Raw genomic sequence first — 22,622 nt, forward strand, 5'->3', positions numbered from 1 at the left:
ATTTAATTAAATTAGTTCTTTTACGGTTATATTAAACATATATGGTGTAGATTGTTTACTTCTATATAAACATATCAAGTGTACGATTCATTCAGTGGTTATGACCGATTTATATTTAATTAAATTAGTTCTTTTACGGCTATATTAAACTATATGGTATAGAATGTTTTTGTCTAATTTAATATATCAGGTGTATGATTCATTCAGTGGTCATGACCTTTATTATATTTTGTTAAATTAGTTCTTTTACGACTAAATTAAACATATATGATGGAGAAGTTTACGTCTATATTAAACATACAGGTGTATGGTTTGTTCATGGATCATGACGTTATTTATTTTAATTAAATTATTTCTTTTATGGCTATTTAAACATATATGGTGTAGAATGTTTACGTCTATATTAAACATATCATGTGTACGGTTTGTTCAGTAGACTATAACCGTTATTATATTTTAATTAAATTAGTTCTTTTACGGCTATATTAAACATATGTGATATAGAATGTTTACGTCTATATTAAACATATCAGATGTATGATTCATTCAGTGGACCATGACCGTTATTATTTTTAATTAATTAGTTCTTTTAAACGTCAATTAAACATATGTCCATAAACATGAAAAATAAATAATGAAGTAAATTACCTTAATCGCTTAAGCGATCTTGTCTATTTAGCCTTGGTCTACAGAGTGCAGAGTAAATGGTTGTAGAGTTCAATTTTATATCAATATTATATTTTTTTATATTACTTTCTTGCCAAAAACTAACAAAAATAATTGAATAACAATAGATTTTTCAGTTTTATGTATGGTGCTGATTGACAAAGACCGAAGTGTTCTTTTCACATTCTATTGATATGAAAAAAATAATTAATAAAAAGGGACTAAATATTAAATAAACATTATGGAATATAATTTCTCACCGAAGTATATTGCTTAATACATCGCTTAAGCGATCCAGTATGTCGCTTAAGCGATCTAGTACAAATAAGCCTGATTGCTTAAGCGATCTGTTGTCATATATCTGATCGCTTAAGCGATCTGCTGCCATATACCAAACTTATACCAGATTGCTTAAGCGATCTTCTGTCATATACCAGATCGCTTAAGCGATCTGGTACCATATACCAGACTTATACCAGATCGCTTAAGTGATCTTCTGTCATATACCAGATCGCTTAAGCGATCCATCAGATCCAAAACACATTTTCAGCCATCTTCACCTACAATCGGTCCATCATACCCAAAACACATACTCATAACAAATTTTCAACAAATTTCACTCCTTTCAACTTGCATTATGTCAAACACAACTCAACAACCTAAACAACTAAATCAAAATCATAACCCAAACCCCATCTATTATTAAATCTTTGTAAATCTAAATATAAAATGTAAAGAGGAGATACACATACTTAAACGAAATGTCAGGAGGAGAAGGAGGGGGATCTTTTGCGGAGAAGATGTTAATGGTGGAGGAAGAAGAAAGTGTTAATGGCGGAGGAAGAAGAAGATATAGAGGAATGAGGAAGAAGAAGATGTAGAGGAAGGAGAAAGAAGAAGATGTAGACGAAGAAGAAGATGCAGACGAAGAAGAAGATGTAGACGAAGCTAAGAAGAAACAGCAACCAAGGTGGAGATGCGTTAATGGCGGGAGGAAGAAGAAGGTGTTTGGGTTTGTTTGCAAGAATTTTGGGTTTTTAGGAATATAGTATAATTTTTAAAAGATTACATAATACTTCATTAATCCTAGTTAAACACTAATCAAGTTTAATTACCCTTAATCAATAATATGGCTACTTAGTAAAATTTTAGAACTTGATAGTCTTTTAATTAAATTCAAACTTGAAAGGTTGTTTTAATAAACTGCCCCGAGCTTTGGGTGGGAGAGATTTGGGCGAAAAACACCTCGGTTTTTTGCAGCAGTTATCTTGCCCTATTTTTGACTTCGTAGAATTTTTGGGGAAAATGGGTTTTGAGTGTTGACAATGACGGAAAGGGGCTTATGTGTTTTGGTTTGGGCGGAAAATTTTGCCTTAGCAAATTTTTGGGTGGGAAGCCTTGGAACCAAATTTCATACTTTAAAAAAAAATAAAAATAAAAAAAAAAAAAAAATAAAAATAAAAAAAAAAAAAAAAACTTAATCCTTGATAGTTAAACACTATAAAGATTAAGACTATAACAGTCAAGTTAAGGAATTAAATTGCACCCCCTTAATTTTTACATGAGCCTTGATGGTTAATAACAGTCAAGGATTAGCTAAAACAGTCAAGTATTGTCTCAAATCCTTGATAGTTAAAAAACAATCAAGTTGTCAAGGAAAATATTTCTTCATCGTTTTTTAAAATAGTCAAAAAAATCTGTCAAAGTTTCTGTCAAGAAAAGATTTTTTCCTTGTACTATTGGAAGTGACAAATCAAACTTGCACAGTGCAAAAACGTGATGAACTACAAAGAGAAAACTAAGCTTCTTCTTTTATTAATCTAAATGTCTCAAAATACATTGAAGACTCTCATCTCTTTTACATGAAGAGATCACAACTCTAATTCTAATGAAAAACTACTTCCGTATTCTACTCAAACTAAGAAAGGGAAAAATACATTAACTCAAATTCTTATTCCTAATTAAACTCGACATAAAAGGAAAACAATTAAACTTAAACTCCTAAACTAAACTAAAACTCTAAAACTGGAAACTAAGTCCAAATCTGCACGTTTTGTGCCCTCTTTTGCGCATGCCTCCCTTCTTCTTTTTTGCGCTCGCTGCGGTGACCTTTTTTGTTGCCGCGGCAATTGCTCTTTTTGTTCCACGTTTTGCGCTTTTTCTAATGCTTGCCACGAGGTCCAGGTGGTCTACTTCTTTCTTCTTTTTCTTCAACCATTCTTCTTCCATCTCTTCAACTGTGGCCATCATTTCCTTCACAAAACTAAGTCATCTTTCAACACTCCTCCTTGAATCTTTTTGGTGCTCATTCCGTGCAAGCTCTTTGACATTTCCGCTTCTTGATTAGCATGATGCTCCTCCTTAATTGGTTCTATCATGGCACTATTACATCTTTGATTAATATCCTCAAGAGACCTTATTCCTCTTTCTCCCACATCATCCACTCTTATATTTTCTTGAGGGTCTTTTTCTATGACCTCTACGGTTGGTAACATCGATATTTTCTCCTCCTAACTTCTAAGGGCATCAACATCCATAGCACTCCAATCCATTGCAAAGCTTCTATTTTGCATGGGCACATTCATAAACTCTACATCATTAGTCTTTTACTTTGCACACACTGTTTGCAAATTCGAACACAAATCCTTTTTGCATCATTTGACCAATACTTAGCAAATTATGACTTAAATTAGGCACTAAAAGAACATTAGAAATTAATTTAGTACCTTTTAATGTTGAAACAGCAATGGTACACTTTCCTTTGATTAGCATTTTGTCTCCATTACCCAGTCTCACCATTCCTTTCATGTCCTCTAATTTAGTGAACATCTTCTTCTTTCCAGTCATGTGTTAAGTGCATTCGCTGTCAATAAACCATGAATTGTTTTGCTCCTTAGTGTCCATAATCAATGTAGTGAACAATAGTTTCTCTTCTTCCTCGTCTTCTTCTTTCGCAATGTTTACTTCTTGTTGTGGTTCACTACTTTGCTTTTCTTGTTGATTCTTCTTCTTTTGATCACACTCTGTCATAAGATGACCAGGTTTATTACAGAACCAACATGTGTTTGGCTTATTCTTGTACCAATAATCATCCTCTGAGTGATTGTTCTTTTTGCAATGGTTGCAAAAAGCTTGACTTCTATTTTCACATCTCTTACCTTTTTTTCGAAATTTGAGCCTTCGTTCGTAGAGACACCTCTAACCCATTCTCACCTCTCATCTTCCTTCTTTGTTCTTGTGCTTCAAGAGCACTTATCAAGACAATCATTGACATTGATTTAATATCCTTTGAATCTTCAAAGGATGAAATCTTGGATTCAAACTTTTCTGGCACACTTACCAGAACTTTTTCTACCAACCTCTCCTTTGAAGGATTTCGCCCAAAATTCTGATTTCATTCACAAGCTTCATTAGCCTGTCGGAATATTGCGATACACTCTCCGTCTCAGTCATCCTCATATTGTTAAGCTACAGTTTCAATGTGATGATCTTCTTCTTCCTTGTCTTCTCATAACCTTGGTACTCTGTCTACAACTTATCCCAACTCTCCTTGGCAATAGTGTAGGCAATGACCTTCATAAAAATTCCATCGGACACAGCCAATTACAAATATGACAAAGCCCTTGTTCTCTTCTTATCTGCTGCCTTTTATAACTCCAATTGAGTGATCATTGGATCCTCTAATTCTCCTTGAAAGTCTCCTCCTGTCTTGGTGACTTCCCACAAATCAGCAGCCTGTAGAAACATTTGCATCTTCAGTCTTCACTTTCTAAATATGGTAGAGATCTCTTGTAAATACAGGAATCGGTGGCATTNAGAACTTTTTCTACCAACCTCTCCTTTGAAGGATTTCGCCCAAAATTCTGATTTCATTCACAAGCTTCATTAGCCTGTCGGAATATTGCGATACACTCTCCGTCTCAGTCATCCTCATATTGTTAAGCTGCCGTTTCAATGTGACGATCTTCTTCTTCCTTGTCTTCTCATAACCTTGGTACTCTGTCTACAACTTATCCCAACTCTCCTTGGCAGTAGTGTAGGCAATGACCTTTATAAAAATTCCATCGGACACAGCCAATTGCAAATATGACAAAGCCCTTGCTCTCTTCTTATCTGCTGCCTTTTGTAACTCCAATTGAGTGATCGTTGGATCCTCTAATTCTCCTTGAAAGTCTCCTCCTATCTTGGTGACTTCCCACAAATCAGCAGCTTGTATAAACATTTGCATCTTCAGTCTTCACTTTCTAAATATGGTAGAGATCTCTTGCAAATATAGGAATTGGTGGCATTGAACTTGACGGAGCCATCTTCCTTTAGATTTTCTTTTCCCTCTCTCTCTAACTTAAGAACCTCACCACATATCCCTTAAGATAAATCTGCTCTGATACCAATTGTTGGAAATTGGTAGTGACAAATCAAACTTGCACAGCCTAAAAATGTGATGAACTGTAGAGAGAAAACTAAACTTCTTCTTTTATTAATCTAAATAACTCAAAATACATTGAAGAATCTCATCTCTTTTATAGGAAGAGACCACAACTTTAATCCTAATGAAAAACTACTTCCTTATTCTACTCAAACTAAGAAAGGGAAAAATACATAAACTCAAATTCTTATTCCTAATTAAACTCAACATAAAAAGAAAACAATTAAACTTTAAACTTAAACTCCTAAACTAAACTAAAACTCTAAAACTGGAAACTAAGTCCAACTCTTCACGTTTTGCACCCTCTCTTGTGTATGCCTCTCTTCATCTTTTTTTGCGTCCGTTGTGGTGACCTTCTTTGTTGCAGCGGCGATCGCTCTTTTTGCTCCACGTTTTGTGCTTTTTCCAGCGCTTGTCGTAGCGTCTAGGTGGTCTGCTTCTTTCTTCTTTGTCTTCAACCATTCTTCTTCCATCTCTTCAACTATGACCATCATTTCCTTCACCAAAACAGGGTCATCTTTCAACAGGAGAAAAAAAGCGAATGGGTATAATATTTTATAGTTACTATAATATTTTTGTGCATATTTAAAGTTTTGATCTAAAAATTGAATTAATGTTTCCTACTTTTACAGGTGAGTGTGAATGAAGCTAGAAACCGTTGTCTGAGTTAGTGGATGAATGAAGCCTTGAACATTTTCGTTCAATGATGTACCTCTCAGAGACACAGGAAGAAGAAGAAGAATTAATTGTACAGCCTTGCCTAATTACTTAAACTACACGGCAACTTTCATTAGGTAAACCTCTGTTGACTTCTTGCTAATTGTTTTGTTGCTATTTTAGCCTTTGATTCAAAGGCAGAATAATGATTCCGAAATCAGTGTTCCATCTCCTAAGATCGGAGATTCCTATAACATTGATATTGAACCAAATAATAGCAACATTGAACATGGAACACATAATGGAACATATCGCCGTGAAATCAGTGTTGCATCTCCTGATCAGATCGGAGATTCCAACAACATGGCCATAGCAAACCAGATAATAGCAACATTGAACATGGAACACATAGTGGAACATATCGCTGGAGTCGAAAGGTTAAAAATTAGAATAAGAAATTATAGGAAATGATTTAGCATATAGTCCAAGTAAATAATGATGATTTTTATTTAATTTCTTTACAGGTTTCTTTAGAGCGGATCTTTGTCATCACCAACTTTGTCATCAAGCTTCCCTCAGTTGTTCTTGGCCAACTCTCATCCGCACATAAAGCTCGATATGAACTATTTGCAATGCTACTATCAATTGTTGCTTTTTTTATATGCATTATTGAGCTCACTTATAAAGGTCGAAAAGGACAGTTTATCTAGAGTTGGAGGAGGAGGTTACCTTGGTTTTATAATGCATCGCAAAATTATAAGCCTTTTGGTAGCTTCAGGGATTTTGTTGGATCTGTTTGTGCTCTTTGTTAGTGTATTGTTACTGCAATCAATTATGCACAAACCGATAGTAAGCTTATTGATATTTCTTCTTGGCCTATCATATGTGCCTTTGGTTTAGTATTTTCTAAAATGCTAGAGAACTCTGCTGACGAGAGGAGGAATGAATAAGAAGAGAGATGCTTCAATGAATTTGTGTGGACTACGATAATTTACAAATATGGGTTTGTAAATATCTTGGATTATAAGGATTGTTCCAATTATGAATACATTTAGCTATGGCCTGTTTGTTACACTTTTTAAAAAATGTTATTATGAAAAAGTGTTTTAGATTGAGTTAAGTTGAATCAAATCGAATTGGATTTGAATCTGAAAATGTGTATACTAAATTAAAATATCTGAAAATTATATCAGAGTTTGATAAAATGTTGAATAGTTGTTTAGTACATTTTTTTAAAAATGTTTTTAAGACAGAATAGTTATTTGGTATATTTTCTGAAAATATTTAGATTATTTTTAACCTCCTACATTTGTTAATTTAGCTAAACATCCCATAATAAAAATTTAAAAATCAACTAAAGCACCCCAGCCACCCAAGAGGACAGCCGATCGCTAGCCAACACTATCAGACAACAGTAAAAAATTGTCAGAATGGAGCATGACTAGCCAGATCCAACTGGTCGTGCGCCGATATGGCTATTTTTTGCTAAATCCATCATAGATTTGGCCAGAAGCGGCCAGATCTACGGCCAGAATCTGTCCGTTGACAACCAGATTTTGGCCGTTGTTAACAGCCAAAATTTGGCTGTCAACAGCCAAATCTCTGGACATAGATCTTGCGTCTTCATTTAATTATTTAATGTGACCCAAACACTATAGTTTAAAAAAAAAAAAAAAATTAAATGATTTCAATTAGCATGGGCCCTAGTATGTTTAAGATTTTGGGCTGTTACGCCTAATACTACAAAGCCTTTTAAGTTTGGGTGGTGATCTTTTGCCCCCATCATTTTGATTAGTAGCTTCTTCTTTTTTTTTTATTTAATAAGTTTAACCTTAAACAAAATTATTATAAAACACTATAAGGTGCGTTTGTTTTGTTATTTTGGATAGGATTTTGAAAATAATATTAGGTAGTTGAATAAGGTGAGTATTACGAGGTAAAATTTAAAAATTAACAAAAAAACTCCCTAGGTTTGCCAATTTAACTAAACACCCCAATATATAATTTTTTTGTAAAATAACAGAAACACCCCCACCAACACACAGTGCTAGATTCCGGCCACCACCGCCAGAATCTGGTCGAAAAATGGTGTTACAAGGCAGACCGATCAAATCTAGCCGGTCGTGCGTCGACATGGCCTTTTTCCAGCCAGATCCACCACGAAACTGGCCGAAAAAGGTCAGATCTGTGGCCAGATCTAGCCGTCGACGACCGCAAAAGGCCAGATTTGGCCGTCAACGACGGCAAAAGATATAGCCATCGTTGTCGGTCAACGACGGCCATTTCTTTGGTTGTCACTAACGGCCAAATGCATTGTGGATCTGACCGAAAAATGCCAGATCAACGAATTACTGGCCAGTTCCGATCGTTTCTACGTTGTTGTGACAGATTCCGGCAACCACCGACGATAGTTGTCGGAATCTGGCAACTATGGATCGGTGGTGGTGTTTTTGTTAATTTTTAAACTTTTTTCTAGGGGTGTTTAATTAAATTAATAAATTTAAGGGGTTTAAAAGTAATTAAAAAAATAAAATAGTATTTCTCAAATAATTAAACAAACAGGTATTTTGGGAATAGGGTATGAAAAAATAAAACAAACACACCCATAAATTTTTACTTTATTTTATGTATATATTTTATTTATTTTCTTTTAACATTTAAAAACTTATAGTTTATCCTTTTATATTGCTCTAAGAAAATAAAAAATAATAACTTTTCAACTTTTCATCGTATTTAAAATTTTCAGTTAAACCGGAGCATGATTTTTCATATCATCATCTTTCTTTTTTCTTTACTATGATCTACGCCAATTATATTTGTTTTTCTTAAACTCGAAGTTATAAACTAATGCAATCTTTTTTTTTTTTTTAAAGGCAAAATTTCTGATTTAACATATTATCTCCCTTATGGTGGAGTTTCTTGGAGTGATTGGAGGTTTTTTTTTTTTTTTTTTTNGCTTGTGTAAATATTTCTGTACAGTACATTGGTTTTTATACAGAAGGAAACAAGCAACCCTTTTGGTTGTAGTTGTACCTTCTAGTAAGCTACTTTAGAGGTAAAGGCTGCATCAGATTCATGTTCCTTGCCACCATCTCATTTGGCCTAGAGACTACCGTTTCTAATTTATTTGAAAACTGTTTTGCAGCAACAAGATTACTATTATTCTGGCTTGCTGAAGGTGGCAAATTCAATTCAACTTGCTTTGAGACCTTATTTTGTATTTTGTATTCAATTCAATTGATTAGTGATTTTATATTTGTTTATTTTGGTTGGTATTTGTAGTTTTGTATTATATGTTATTATTTGTTTATGTGTTATTTGTTTATTTTGGTTCCTATTTGTTTATACTTTAAATTGAATTAAATTTAGAGTAGTTGATTTAAGGGGTGTAAATGTAAAAAATTAAAACTACAGGAATTTTGGGGGTGTAACTGTTATAATTGAAAACTGTTATGGGTGAAAGAAAAACTAAAATCTGGAGAGAGAAAAAACGGGTCCACCCATACCCGTATAGGGTAGGGCACGGGTCCAATATTTTGGACCTGTATATCTCGACCCGTATAAGGACCCGTACCCGTTTGGCCCGTACCCGTTTGACTCAGCCCGTACCCGGCCTACCCACCCATTTTGCCAGGTCTACCACCCACCCACAGTGCTAGATTCCAACCACCACCACCGGAATTTGGCTGGAAAATGATGTTAAGACGCAGACCGGTCAGATCTGGCCGGTCCTACGTCGACATCCGAAAAAGATCAGATCTATGGCTAGATCTGGCAATCGACGACCGAAAAATGCCAGATTTGGCCGTCAACAACGGCCAATGTGGATCTAACCAGAAAGGCCAGATCGACGAATTATCGGCCAGTTTCAGTCATTTCTACACCGTTGTGACAAATTCCGGCAACCACCGACCATGGTTGTTGGAACATGGCAACTATGGGTGGGTGGGGGTGTTTTTGTTAATTTTTAAACTTTTTTCTAGAGGTGTTTAATTAAATTAATAAACTTAAGGGGTTTAAAAGTAATTAAAAAAATAAAATAGTATTTCCTAAATAATTAAACAAACAGGTATTTTGGGAATAGAGTATGAAAAAATAAAAAGAACGTACCCATAAATTTTTACTTTATTTTATGTATATATTTTATTTATTTTCTTTTAACATTTAAAAACTTATAATTTATCTTTTATATTGCTTTAAGAAAATAAAAAATAATAACTTTTCAACTTTTCATCGTATTTAAAATTTTCAGTTAAACTGGAACATGATTTTTCATATCCTCATCTTTCTTTTTTCTTTACAATGATCTACTCCAATTATATTTGTTTTTCTTTGAACTCGAAGTTATAAACTAATGCAATCTTTTTTTTTTTTTTTTTTAAAGGCAAAATTTCTGATTTAACATATTATCTCCCTTATGGTGGAGTTTCTTGGAGTGATTGGAGGTTTTTTTTTTGGGGGGGGGTTACATAACTTTGTATTTAATAGTTGGTGATTGATGGAAAAAGTACAGAAAATATAAAAAAATCTATATAGTAGTAATTAAGAAGACAAAATCTTGAGTTTAGGAGACTTAAAAGGAAATAGAATTTAAAATATAGATATTTACCATCTTATATTATAACTTTCATATTTCAATGAATCTTTACAAACCTAGACAAAATAAAATAGGAGAGGATTTAAATCTCAAAAAATTGAGAAAAGGTAAAGAAAAAACCTATTTAAGTTTAAAAGGGTAATTTTGGTATTACGTAGTGTTTAAGCAATGTTTTAAAATATGAATACGGTGCATTTAATGGTGTCTATTGATTAATTATATGGGGCTCAAAATCACTTCTCTTTTAAATTTTCAGCTCCTTCTTTTCACTATTACTTCGGAGGCCTAGTGGGCCTAAAGCCCAGATCCACCCGTTAATCAAGTCAAGCCCTGCAAGCAATTTGGGAACTTTATGAAACTCTAGAACAAGTTGATTTACAGAGTGTATTCCTTACCCATATTAAGCAAATATTCAAAGGCCATTTGGCATCTTTATAACTACCCAAGTCTCACTATCTTAATCATGAAATTACTCAATAAAAATATGTCATATATTTCTAAATTTTCTTTTTAAGATTTTTTTTTTTTAACCGAAACATCTAGACTAGTTTACACGTACTTTTTCTTATAGATAACTATTTTTTAGAACTTGAACACAAGACTTTTGGGTGATAGTTCATCCAAATAACTGAAGTATTATCATCCAACCACGAACCAAGTAATTATCTTTTTAAGAAAGTTGTTACACACGACATAGAACCCAAAATAGTAGATAGAATTTGCTTGACTTATTTGCATGAATGACACAGAAAATCGGATAGAATCCACTGGATAGAAGCACTTGGATTGGCTTCGCCAACTGGAAGGACTTGTCTTTGTTGCTCATGTCATGCAAAAATAAGTCAAGCATCAATCATGACTTAATATTTTTCAACACTCACGAAACACGAATTATATAAAACAGAGAGACCTGCGCAGTCGTCGCAAGAGTACACAGGTTTCGGCATCAAATTAGCTAGAACATTTGAAAATTTAACATGGGCAGTGATTAGTTTATTAATTTATTGAAATATTTTCGTTTGAGTAGATGAAAAGTAAAGAATGATACTTGTTCATTTCCAAACATGCATTAGGTTAAAATTTTATTTATTTTAGAATATATTATATCCAAAGTTTTCTGGAATGAATCTCCATCAGAAGTTCTAGATTGTATACGTTATTTCAACTTTTAAAGCCAATAGTTTTGCAGCATCAATCATTAACATTAACAATTAGCTGAATGTTATTTTCATCATAAAAGTCATAATTTAAGAAATAAAAAAAGAAGTAGACATCATAATAATTCATATTAGTTGAAGATTTGGAATTACATGGATAAGAAGTACAAGAAGATTATGAAAATGATATAATTATCGGATTAATTAAGATTAATATCGGATGAGGCAGAGTTACGTAGTTAATAAACTAATCTTATATGGATTAAGACATGGATTAAACAAGAATTAATCTTAATAACTTTCTGCTTTTAGTTCAATAATAAGCTGCATATTTACATCACACTCAATTTAAAAATTGAATATAAAAAAGTACAAGAAAATTTGCACTGTGCAACTGGCTTGAAGAATCCATCTTCTTCCTACTTAATTTGTCGTGACTTTCGAGAATTATTCTAAATACTCTCCCTCTGATTGGTATACTTTTCAAACTCTCTCATATTTTAATATTCTAACCAATCCAGTCAAATATATATTTGTTTTAATATTGAATACTCAATTCAAAATCCAATCATATTCTATTTAACTCAAATATTTAATAACTACTTTTCTCAGAAAAGTTTATAAATTAACAGAAACACTTTCATCCACCCAACTAATAGTTGACAGTCGGCTACCATCATCGAACGGCTATAGGAAGTCGCTAAAATAGCACACGACCAGTTGGATCTGGCCGATCGTGCGCCAATCGGGTCATTGACAAATGGAACCAAATTTATTTTCAATAAGATTGAGATGAAACTCAAATATATGTAATTATCTTTGATTTTAGGATTGGGAATTCGAAAAGACTACGTTTACAACTCAATCTCACAACCTTCTTTCACAATCCTAACATGACAATAGAATTGATACTACCACATTAACTGACGACTTTGACTAAACATGAATAATCATTTTTTAAGGACAAACGACTGTTGAATGGAACAATCATTCCTTATGAATGAACAATTATTCCTTCATAAAGAATAATCATTCCTTATAAAAGAACGATCATTTGTCTCTAAGAAACGACAGTTCATATTTAGTTAAAGTCATTTAGTGTCATATTTTCAGCTTCTAATCTATTAGATTCTAAGTTAGAAAGATTTTGTAATCTATATAATTCAAATCTAAAACTCCAACTAATCTAGGATTCCTTTCTTTCTTTAGAATCCTTTCTTTCTTAGATGATTAATTAACTAAACTTGCACTTATTTGTTAATGGTATTTGTTCATCATTAATTAGAAGAGTGAAATTAATGAAGGTGTTAATTACGATGTTTCCCATGTGCCCAACTTTGATTAATAGAATTTTTATAATTAATTCTCTGTTCTAATTTGACATCTTGTCTACCTATACACACACACGCGCGCGCGCACACGCACACAAAATCAATGATTTCCACCTCCAACCATTTCCAATTTGTTTGATTGCTTCTTTAATGTATGCCTCTTAACCTCCCCAACCCACCCAGATTAATTAAGAAAAAAAAAGGGGGAAATTTGGTAACACATTATCAATTTGGCAACAGAAATTGAAGAAAAGACAAAAGATGAAAACACATGGATGAGAGAGTTGCTTTCTAAGAAAATGAATTAAAGTTATTGATGAATCAACTAATCCATTATAATTTTATTTTTCTTTGTGATAAGTCATTCTGAAATTGTATATTTTGGAAGACAGAGTAAAGAGACAAGAGAAAAAACAGAATAAATTCTCAAGGAGTGGGCGCTACATGCAAAATTTCTACTCCATGTGATTTGAGGCCGACCATTTCAAAACAAAGAAGGAATCAGTCCTCCTTTGAGGGCGACACATTTCGGCTTTATTATTCTTTAAAAAAAAAAAAAAATTTGGTGCTTCTTGGAAAATGTTGGTGGGGGAGGTTATTTTGGAGTATCTTTATTGCTTCTATAACCTATCAGAATATATCATTTTTAAAATAGGACAGCCTGCTTTTAAAAAAGTAAATAAACAAATGAAAAATTAGTTTGATTATTGTTTAATTATATCAAGTCAAGATGAGCAGTCATTTTTTTTTTTTTTTTAATTCCGGCAAACAAACATTAGAAATGAGAAATTCACCAAAGGTGACAAGTGTTTTAGACTTTAATACCAAAATAAATAATTAATTAATTAATTAATTATTAGAATGTTATCGTTAAATAAATTCTTTTTGTCAAAAGTCACAGTCTGCTTTTTATTTTTCTAAATTAAGACGGTTTCACTGAGAATTAACATTGGACAAGTATCTAGTACTTCTTAAATTACATTTAGTATAACTGGGTTTAGTTAGTAATCTTATTATTTTACGATTATATAAAGTCGATTTAAGCTGTCATTCTCTCTTGTAAATGTTCATATTCTTTTTTAAAATCTTGACTAGCATTCATAATATAAGGAATCTTATAAAAAACAAAAATTATCATAAAGCTAAAAATTTGATAATTTTTGTTTTTTTGGGTAAACTGGTAATTTCATTAAGAAAATAAATAATACAATGAAAGAGGGAGCCTCACAAAAGGATCATCTTGGACAAGACCAAGAGAGAAACACAAGGGGCAGAGGCCACATCAAAAACAAGCCCCGAAGGACACAGGAGCAGAACTGCAGAAGGCCACTATAAACAAAAGAAGGCCACTATACAAAATCTATACAGCATGCATCACAGGTCAAGCAACTAAAAATATATTTTAAGGAATGAGTTCTTATTTTATAAAAATTAAGACGTTTGCTACTTAGAATTTTCTCTATATATAGAATAAGCATTTCCATATTTCTAAGTTATTGCTACGTAATAATGTAGGATTGAGATCTAATTTTGAGATATTGTGCATTCGACAACTTTATTTACCTTTAAAATAAATTAAGGTAGCTTAATGACCGATAATTTGGGTCAAGTTTTCTTTTTATATTTATTATATCCCTTACAAAAAGCTTATCAAATGCATGAGAACACAAAAAGGAAAGTTACTAATCAACCACTTCTCTATAATTTGCATTAAAGTCTAATGATAGTACTGTAGTAATTAAATAATAAAAAGATTGACAAACGAGTCCAATAATATGAACACATATAATTTCGATATAATTAAATTAAAAAAAAGTTTAACTTAAGATAGCAGTCATTTATTAATCTTAATTAATATGACTAATTATCATAGTTGTATATAGAATATTTATTATTTCGAAGACTTTATTTATTATTTAGTAACAGTTCATATCAGATCAGTGCATAAAATAATAATAAAAATAAAATTGCTAATTTTTAAGTTGTAATCAGGCAGGCGCCGCAATTGAGCGATAACCTATATTAAAAGGTACCTAATCCCATTATAATTACTGACGTAATAGTATATGTAAAACATTATATTTATATAACATTTCACGTTGAACTTAATAATAAATTCTCACTCATAAATATTATAATTTTTTAATATTATTCAACTTTTTTTAAACCCTCTAAATTTGTTAATTTAATTAAATACTCCTAAATATTTTTTAAAAAAATACAAAAACACCCCAACAATCCACATTTAACAGATTCCGGCTACCACTGTCGGAAAATGACTGGAATCTGGTAGGATGGCGCACTACCGGCTGAATCTGGCCGGTAGTGCCCCGATCTAACCTTTTCCGAAGGCCAGATCTAAGGCCAAAGATCTGACCGTTAATTAAATACCCCTAAATATTTTTTTAAAAATTATAAAAACACTCCAACAATCCACATTTACCAGATTTCGGCTACCACTGCCGGAAAATGATCGGAATCTGGTAGGATAGCGCACTACCGACTGAATCTGGCCGGTAGTGCCCCGATCTAGCCTTTTCCGAAGGCCAGATCTTTGGTCATAACCAGTCGGTAACGACGGCCAACAAACGGTCGTTGTTGACCATCAACGACGACCGTTTGTTGGCTGTCGTTGAATAGCAAATACGGCCAGATCTGGCCGTCAATGGCCAGATCTAGCCTTTGCCGGCCAGATCCACCGTGGATCTGCTCGAAAAATGTCATATCGGCGCACGACCGACAAGATCCAGCCGGTCATGCGTCGATACGGCGACTCCGGCTACCCTCCGACGGTAGTGGCCGGCGGTCCGTATTTGAGGGTGGGATTGGGGGTATTTTTGTTAACTTTTAATGTTTTATTATAGGGGGTATTTTGTAAAAAAGCAAACATAAGGGGTATTTTATTAATTTATAAATTCTACATCGTAATACCCGCCCAATTCAACTTTTTTTTAACTTTTTTCAACAAACTTTTCCCAAAAACACAAAATTGTGAACCAAACGGAGCCTAGAAATTTCTTTATCATATATGTTTTATGTCATGAATTTTACATTCAATGTTACAATCGTATGTTTGATGTTTCCAATTTGACACTTAATGTTTTATGAGTATTGTCTTTTTTTATTTTTTTTTATTTTTTATTATGATGTAGGGCATCCGAGCCAGTTTACGTGCACCTCAATTAATTCTTCAGGACTTTGAAACTATCGACCGAATAAGTAAGAGCTCCAATGGTTATCCTTATTAATAATTGAAAATTGACTCAAACTCATAGCTTTTTAAGTAATACATTTAAGAATTTATATCAAACCACTCGATCACGCAAAGATAGTTATGAGTATTGTATTTAGTTTCTCTGTGTTAAAAAAATCTATGTATATAACAAACAAACCTATAACAAGATTGACTTTATTACATATCGACTTCAATTGTATTAAAAAACCAAAAAAAAAAAAAAAAAAAAAAAGTCTAATACTAATAGCCCTTATATATATAATTGGATTTCTTAAACATCTCTTGCATACATATATTGATTATTGTGTCAGGGAATATGTATCGTCCATGTGATGGGTGTAAAATTCTGACCATTGAGAATATATTTAAGTGATACACCGTATATATTGCTATCTGCAATTAACTTGTGGAAATATCGCAATTCGATTTTGGTTCTTACGAAATATGCTTATTGTATTATGTAATGTTGTAATTATGGTCAAATATGAACAACCACTTTCGTGCAATAGGGCATGCCCAATTGGAATGAAATGGCTCACTGTTTATGACTCACTTCCACCACACCAGCAGTAAAGACTAAAGAGAAAGAATTTAACACTTACTTTATTACATGTATACGTGTGGAAAATATGATTAATGGGAAATTTACGTTTCTAAAATACCATCAAATTTTGCTATTTGAAAACAAGCAAAACTGAAGTCTTAATGCATGAACTTAAAAATCAAACTATTTGAAATGGTAATTTAAGATAAAACTTTGTTGATTTTTCCTTATAATATTGTCTGATTTTGGAGCTCAATTTCGATCAAATTTCCTTCATCTTAAGTTTTCTATATTGTCAGTAAAGTGATATTATTTCCACATCTTACATTTTACAATTATTTAACTGAAGTCAACAGATTCCTTCTTGAAAAAATTATAAATTATGCAGAAAAAAGGGCGTTTTGATCGTGCTAAATTTAGATCTAATTGAGTTTTTTTTTTTTAATCGGTTGTATCATACGAACGAAAATAAATTATAAATAAAGAGACACAGAGGAAAATCATTAGAGGAAAAATAGTCTGATTGTTGATCTTGATTAATTGAAGAATCATTGTGATCATTAATTGTACCTAATTAATTTGTTTTAAAAATTTTAAATTACAATAGTTTGATTCTTAATAATATTTATATGTGATTCCCAATTTTTGGTGTAATTGATGAAACCGAAATACTATTTAGGGTAGAACTTACCAAGTTTTAACTATCATTGGGTGGCTAAGTGAAGCGATAGGGACTCTTGAAAGTATTACTCAAGAGGTCTTGAGTTCGATTCCTCTCGATTGTTAATAGGGATGACTACTGAAGGGTTTACCCATGGTTAACTTTAGAAACTGACCCAAACACCCTCGGTAAAAATAAAAATAAAAATAAAAAAATAAAAAATTTACCAAGCTTTATTAGATCATTTAATGACTTTTACTCACCTAAATAATGACTTAATGACACTTTCTCATCCATGGATTTTTAAAATACCAATTTATTATCTAAATTTATATTTTGACGGCCAACAGAGAGCAAACTCGGTCCAGGCTGTTGGGTTAATTAGACTTGAAATATTTAGGGTAGAACCATGCTTTAATAGAATTAATTAGACCAAAAATTTGTTTAGGGCAGAACCATGCTTTAGTAGAATTAATGAGAACCTAAATTTTCAGGACTTTTTAGGGAGTGATGAATGCACATTTTAAACATGTATTTGATATCATATTTTCAAATTGCTTTCAAATTAAAAGATATAGAAATTAGGTTTTTTTTTTTAATTAATTTTTAGGATTGTATTTGAAACCTGTTTTCAAAAATATTTTTAACTCATTTCAATTGAATAAGTTTTGATAAATTTTTTGAATTTTAAATCAGTTAGACCATACCCATTTTTTTTTTTTTCGGGATAAACAGTATGACGGAATGGTAAATTCAGAAGCTCTTAAATACAATTACTATTAACCCTAAAACGTTTCAAATTAATTAATGTGTTGATTTATAATATTTTTAGTGCTAATTAATTAATGATTTTTGTTTTTGATTGGAGGTCTATTATACCAATCACCAAATGATGTAAATGTCGAACATGCATGCTGTTGTTTGATCTGCTCTCTGGGTTGACAGTAAATGAGTTTTCATTAAAATAATCATAATAATTAAAAAATAGTAAATAAGGTTTTATTTAACACCATATGAATACATTGGTATACATAATGATGTACTAATATGTGTATTAATTTGATGATTTGACAAATACATGGGTATACATTGCTGTTATAATATGTACGTTTTACGATTTTTGTTTATTTGAATATACGGTAATATTTGTGGTGTCCATTTACTCGAGATTTTTTCAAGTTTTATTTTCCCCAGGTATTCAGTGATGACTTCTCAATTTTTGTTTTTTTAATCTACGATAATTTATAATTCGTCTGTAGTGTTCAAGGACTCCGTTTGGCTTATTTTTTTTACCCATATTTTCAATCCTATTCCCTAAATATTATTTGACACATTATTTGAAAAATATTAGTCTATTTTTTTAATTATTTTAGACCCCTTAAATTTATTAATTTTATTAAATACTCCCAGAAAAAAAATTTAAAAATTAACAAAAATACCCTCACCCACCAATACTTGCCAGATTCCGGCAACCACCATCGGTGGTAGCAGGAATCTATCACAACGGTCTACACCACCACTGGAAATGGCTGGTAATTCACTGATCTGGCCATTTCCAGCCAGATTTTCGGTCAGATCTGGCCGTCAGAGACGGCCAAAGAAATGGTCGTTGTTGACAGTCAACGATGGCTAAAGATGGACTTTTCCAGTCGTCGACGGCCACATCTGGCCGTAGATCTGGCCGAAAAAGGCCATATCAATCCCATATCCGCCAGATCCGACCAGTATGTGTTGCTACACAATTTTCCGGCCAGATTTCTGTAGTGGTGGCCAGAATCTGGCACTGCAGGTGGTAGGAGTGTTTTTGTCATTTTACAATATTTTTATATATTGGGATGTTTATTAAATTAGTAAACCTAAGAGGTTTTTTATAAATTTTTAAATTTTGCCTCATAATACTACTTTATTCAACTACTCAATATTATTTCCAAAATTCTATCCAAAATAATAAAACAAACGAACCCAAGACTTTTTCGAATATTATTCTTCTTGAATCTGATGAAAGACTCGTTGGTTTTTCTTTCTTTAAGTATTCTATAAGTTATAATGGGTTTGTTGTAGTCAAAATCTTTTCAGCCATCATTTTCTTTGAATACTAAGATTTATCGATTTTTCTTCATTTACGTATATGATTATTCGTAATATATCTATTCTATTCAAGATTTCTTCAACTTTTATATATTTCCTTTTGATATACAAAAATGACTTTTCGTGTTTTCTTTCTTTAAATGTACGATAATCCATAATACGTTTATTATATTCAAGACTTTTTCAGTTATTACTTTCTTTAGATATATGATGATGACTTCTCGACTTTTCTTTTTTAAATGTATAATAATTTGTAATATGTTTATTTTACTCAAAACTACTTTTTTAGCTTTTATTTTTTCCCTCAAAACCTTTCGACTATTATTATTAATTTTTTTGTTTCTAAAAGTAAACGATCATCCATTATACATATATTCTACTTCAGATTTTTTTGATCATTATTTCTTCGCATCCAATACTCAAAAAAGACTTTAATTATCGACTTTTATGTCTTCCCATCCCCTACTTAAAAAAAAACGAGATTTTAATTAGCGGCTTTTATTTCTCCCCAACCGAAGCAGATGCTTCCATGCTCACACACGTGAGGATGTTGTTTAGTCAACTTCAATTAATACTCTCATTGATAATAATACCCCCATCCGCGTGGACTATTTTTTAGGAAACGACACAGAAGCTAAGCTTATAATATTAATTAACATCACCCAACAACTCTAAGCAATTTACCCCTCAATTAACATTACATTAATATCAATTGTCAGATTTGTAGTCACATCAATCCCTACGCAGCATCCACGGTGTTTGTTGATTTCCCTTTAATTTAATTAAATATAATTAATCTACTCGCTGCTTCTTCGTCTCTTGGTCTTTCTTGGACCCCCACCATTCAGTTAATGCCCTGTTACTTTCTTTCTAAATATTTCTATATATAGCTTCTTCCTTGTGCCAACCTTAAAACTTCTCTCAGGCTCAATTCATCTTATCTAGAACCAATTAAAACTTTGATCTATCCCTTTTTTTCGGTTTGGATAAAAAAAACATCTTATCTAGAACCAATTAAAACTTTGATCTATCCCTTTTTTTCGGTTTGGATAAAAAAAAACCATCAGTCTTCCTCTTACAAATTGTCCTTCTTTCATCTCTCTTTGGGGTTTTCTGAAAATCTTGAAAAGTCTTTGTTTAAAGATGGCAGTTTGTTTGGTCTCTCGGACAGGACGACAGCACCAGAGATATGACAACCTGGGCCGTCGCCAAGTTGTAGGGTGAGTATCTTGATTTATAATTTTCTCTGTTTTATTATTCTTCTTCTTCGTGTTGTTTCTGATAGGAAAGTTTTGGATTTGCAGATGCATTCCTTACAGATTCAAATATGGCGAAGATGGAGTCATCAGTGGTGAATTGGAAGTTCTTGTTATTACTTCTCAAAAAGGTCGAGCTCAAGGCCTGATGTTCCCGAAGGTATACAAAAACTTGATGATTCAATTTAATTTCCACAAATTCAACTTGAAAATTCATGATTCTAATTATATCTTCGTGTCATGCATTAATTTATCAGGGTGGATGGGAACTTGATGAATCTCTAGAGCAAGCGGCTTTAAGAGAGTCAATTGAAGAAGCCGGAGTTCTCGGCAATGTTGAGGTGAGAATTATTTGAATGGTTATTGTATATTTTTCAAGTTATTCCATAATTGTATCCATGGAGTTTTTTTACTCTAATTTTAGTATTTTCATTTTACAGCGTGAATTGGGCAAATGGAATTTTCTAAGCAAAAGCCAAGGCACACTTTATGAAGGCTACATGTTTCCCTTGCTTGTCAAGGAACAGCTTGAACTTTGGCCGGAAAAAGATGTTAGGCAAAGAATTTGGGTAGGTTTCTAATAATGTGACTCATCATCTTTATAAATCGCTTATTAATTATTAAATCAAAATCGAGATTTTGGGATTCAGTCGAGTATTCAATTCAAAAGATTAATGTTTTAGGTGATAAAATTGTGCAGATGAGTGCCGCTGAAGCAAGAGAAGAGTGTCGCCATTGGTGGATGAAGGAAGCCTTGGACATATTAGTTGCAAGACTCACATCGACAATGGAACAGAATGAGGAAGAAGAAAATGTAATGTCTTGTTCGTTGAGCTAGAAGAGAGATTAGATCAATTTGTACATAGCAATGAATTTTGCTCATAGCCAATTATTTAGTCTCACCTTCTGGACTTCGTAAAAAAGGAGAAGATAAAAAACAAGAAAAAAAAAAAAAAAAAAATCAACTGGTTTAGGGCAGATCAAGAATTCGGATGGATCCCAATTGCAGACACATTTTGCTAGAAGGAGTTATATAGCAATTGTGTTCTGTCGTAAATTAATTCATGGATGAAGAGAAGATTCAGTTGGGGAAGAGAAAAATATATATAGAAGAATTGTATAAATTAATCAATATATCTATCGGTGCAATCCTTTTTTTATAGAATTAAATCCATGAATTTCATCATTTTCTTTTGGTCTGCAAAGATTATTGAATGCGAAACGTTTATTCAATCCAATAAAATTATCCGGTCGTATCAATCAATAAATCTTATTAATATTTAAATTATTACATAAGTCACAAATATTAGTAATATAATAAGATCTTGCTTTTGTGATTTCTTTCTTCACCATCAATTTTCTTGAAAAATAAAATTCTAATATTTGCGGCCACTGTTTGTTGTACTCAATAATTCAAATAATCTCAACCACTCAAAATTTATTAATTTAATTTTTAAAGTTTTTTTTTTCTCCTCTGAAGTTTGGACATATTAGGTTTTTTAATTTTATCTTCTAACTAATAAAATGTCTTTATAATTTTTATTTTTTTAACGTATTTGAGATATCCAGACCCACATTAGAGTGAGCCTAATCCTTAGGGGCACAGAGCACCCTACAAGTCCAATAAACCAAGATAATTGCACAAATGTAGTAAGTACTTCTCATACGGCTCGAACACAAAATCTCCTAGATATGACTAACCCTAATGACTAAAGGATTTGTCATCCGGTCATAAGAGGAGATGTAATGTCCTTATAATTATAAACACTCAACATCAAAAATCAATAAAAACTTAAATATATAAAATAATACAAGTTGATATTATACAATACAATAATCATATAAAAAGCTATTACAATAACTTATACAAAGATTTAGCATATCCATGATCCACTAAAATAAGAGTTATTTTAATGTATGCTCTAAAATTATTAATGGATAAAATTTTCATATATTTTATTTACAAATAAAACATATTTTTTTAATGTTATTATGCCTAAAAAA

General features: G+C 32.1%; 1 protein-coding gene across 1 annotated transcript; it reads left to right on the forward strand.

The window, feature by feature from the left end:
* Positions 1–20,418: 20,418 nt before the first annotated feature.
* On the forward strand, positions 20,419–21,777 carry LOC116130023 (nudix hydrolase 18, mitochondrial-like; the record flags this gene model as incomplete). Its single annotated transcript, XM_031415774.1, has 5 exons — positions 20,419–20,582; positions 20,667–20,778; positions 20,876–20,959; positions 21,059–21,187; positions 21,319–21,777. Coding segments are annotated over 5 exons (627 nt in total), but the record flags the coding sequence as incomplete, so codon positions are not given.
* Between the last annotated feature and the right edge of the window lie 845 nt (positions 21,778–22,622).

The sequence above is a fragment of the Pistacia vera genome, unplaced genomic scaffold (genome assembly GCF_008641045.1).
Source record: "Pistacia vera cultivar Batoury unplaced genomic scaffold, PisVer_v2 Contig217, whole genome shotgun sequence".
In the NCBI taxonomy this organism is placed as follows: Eukaryota; Viridiplantae; Streptophyta; class Magnoliopsida; order Sapindales; family Anacardiaceae; genus Pistacia; species Pistacia vera.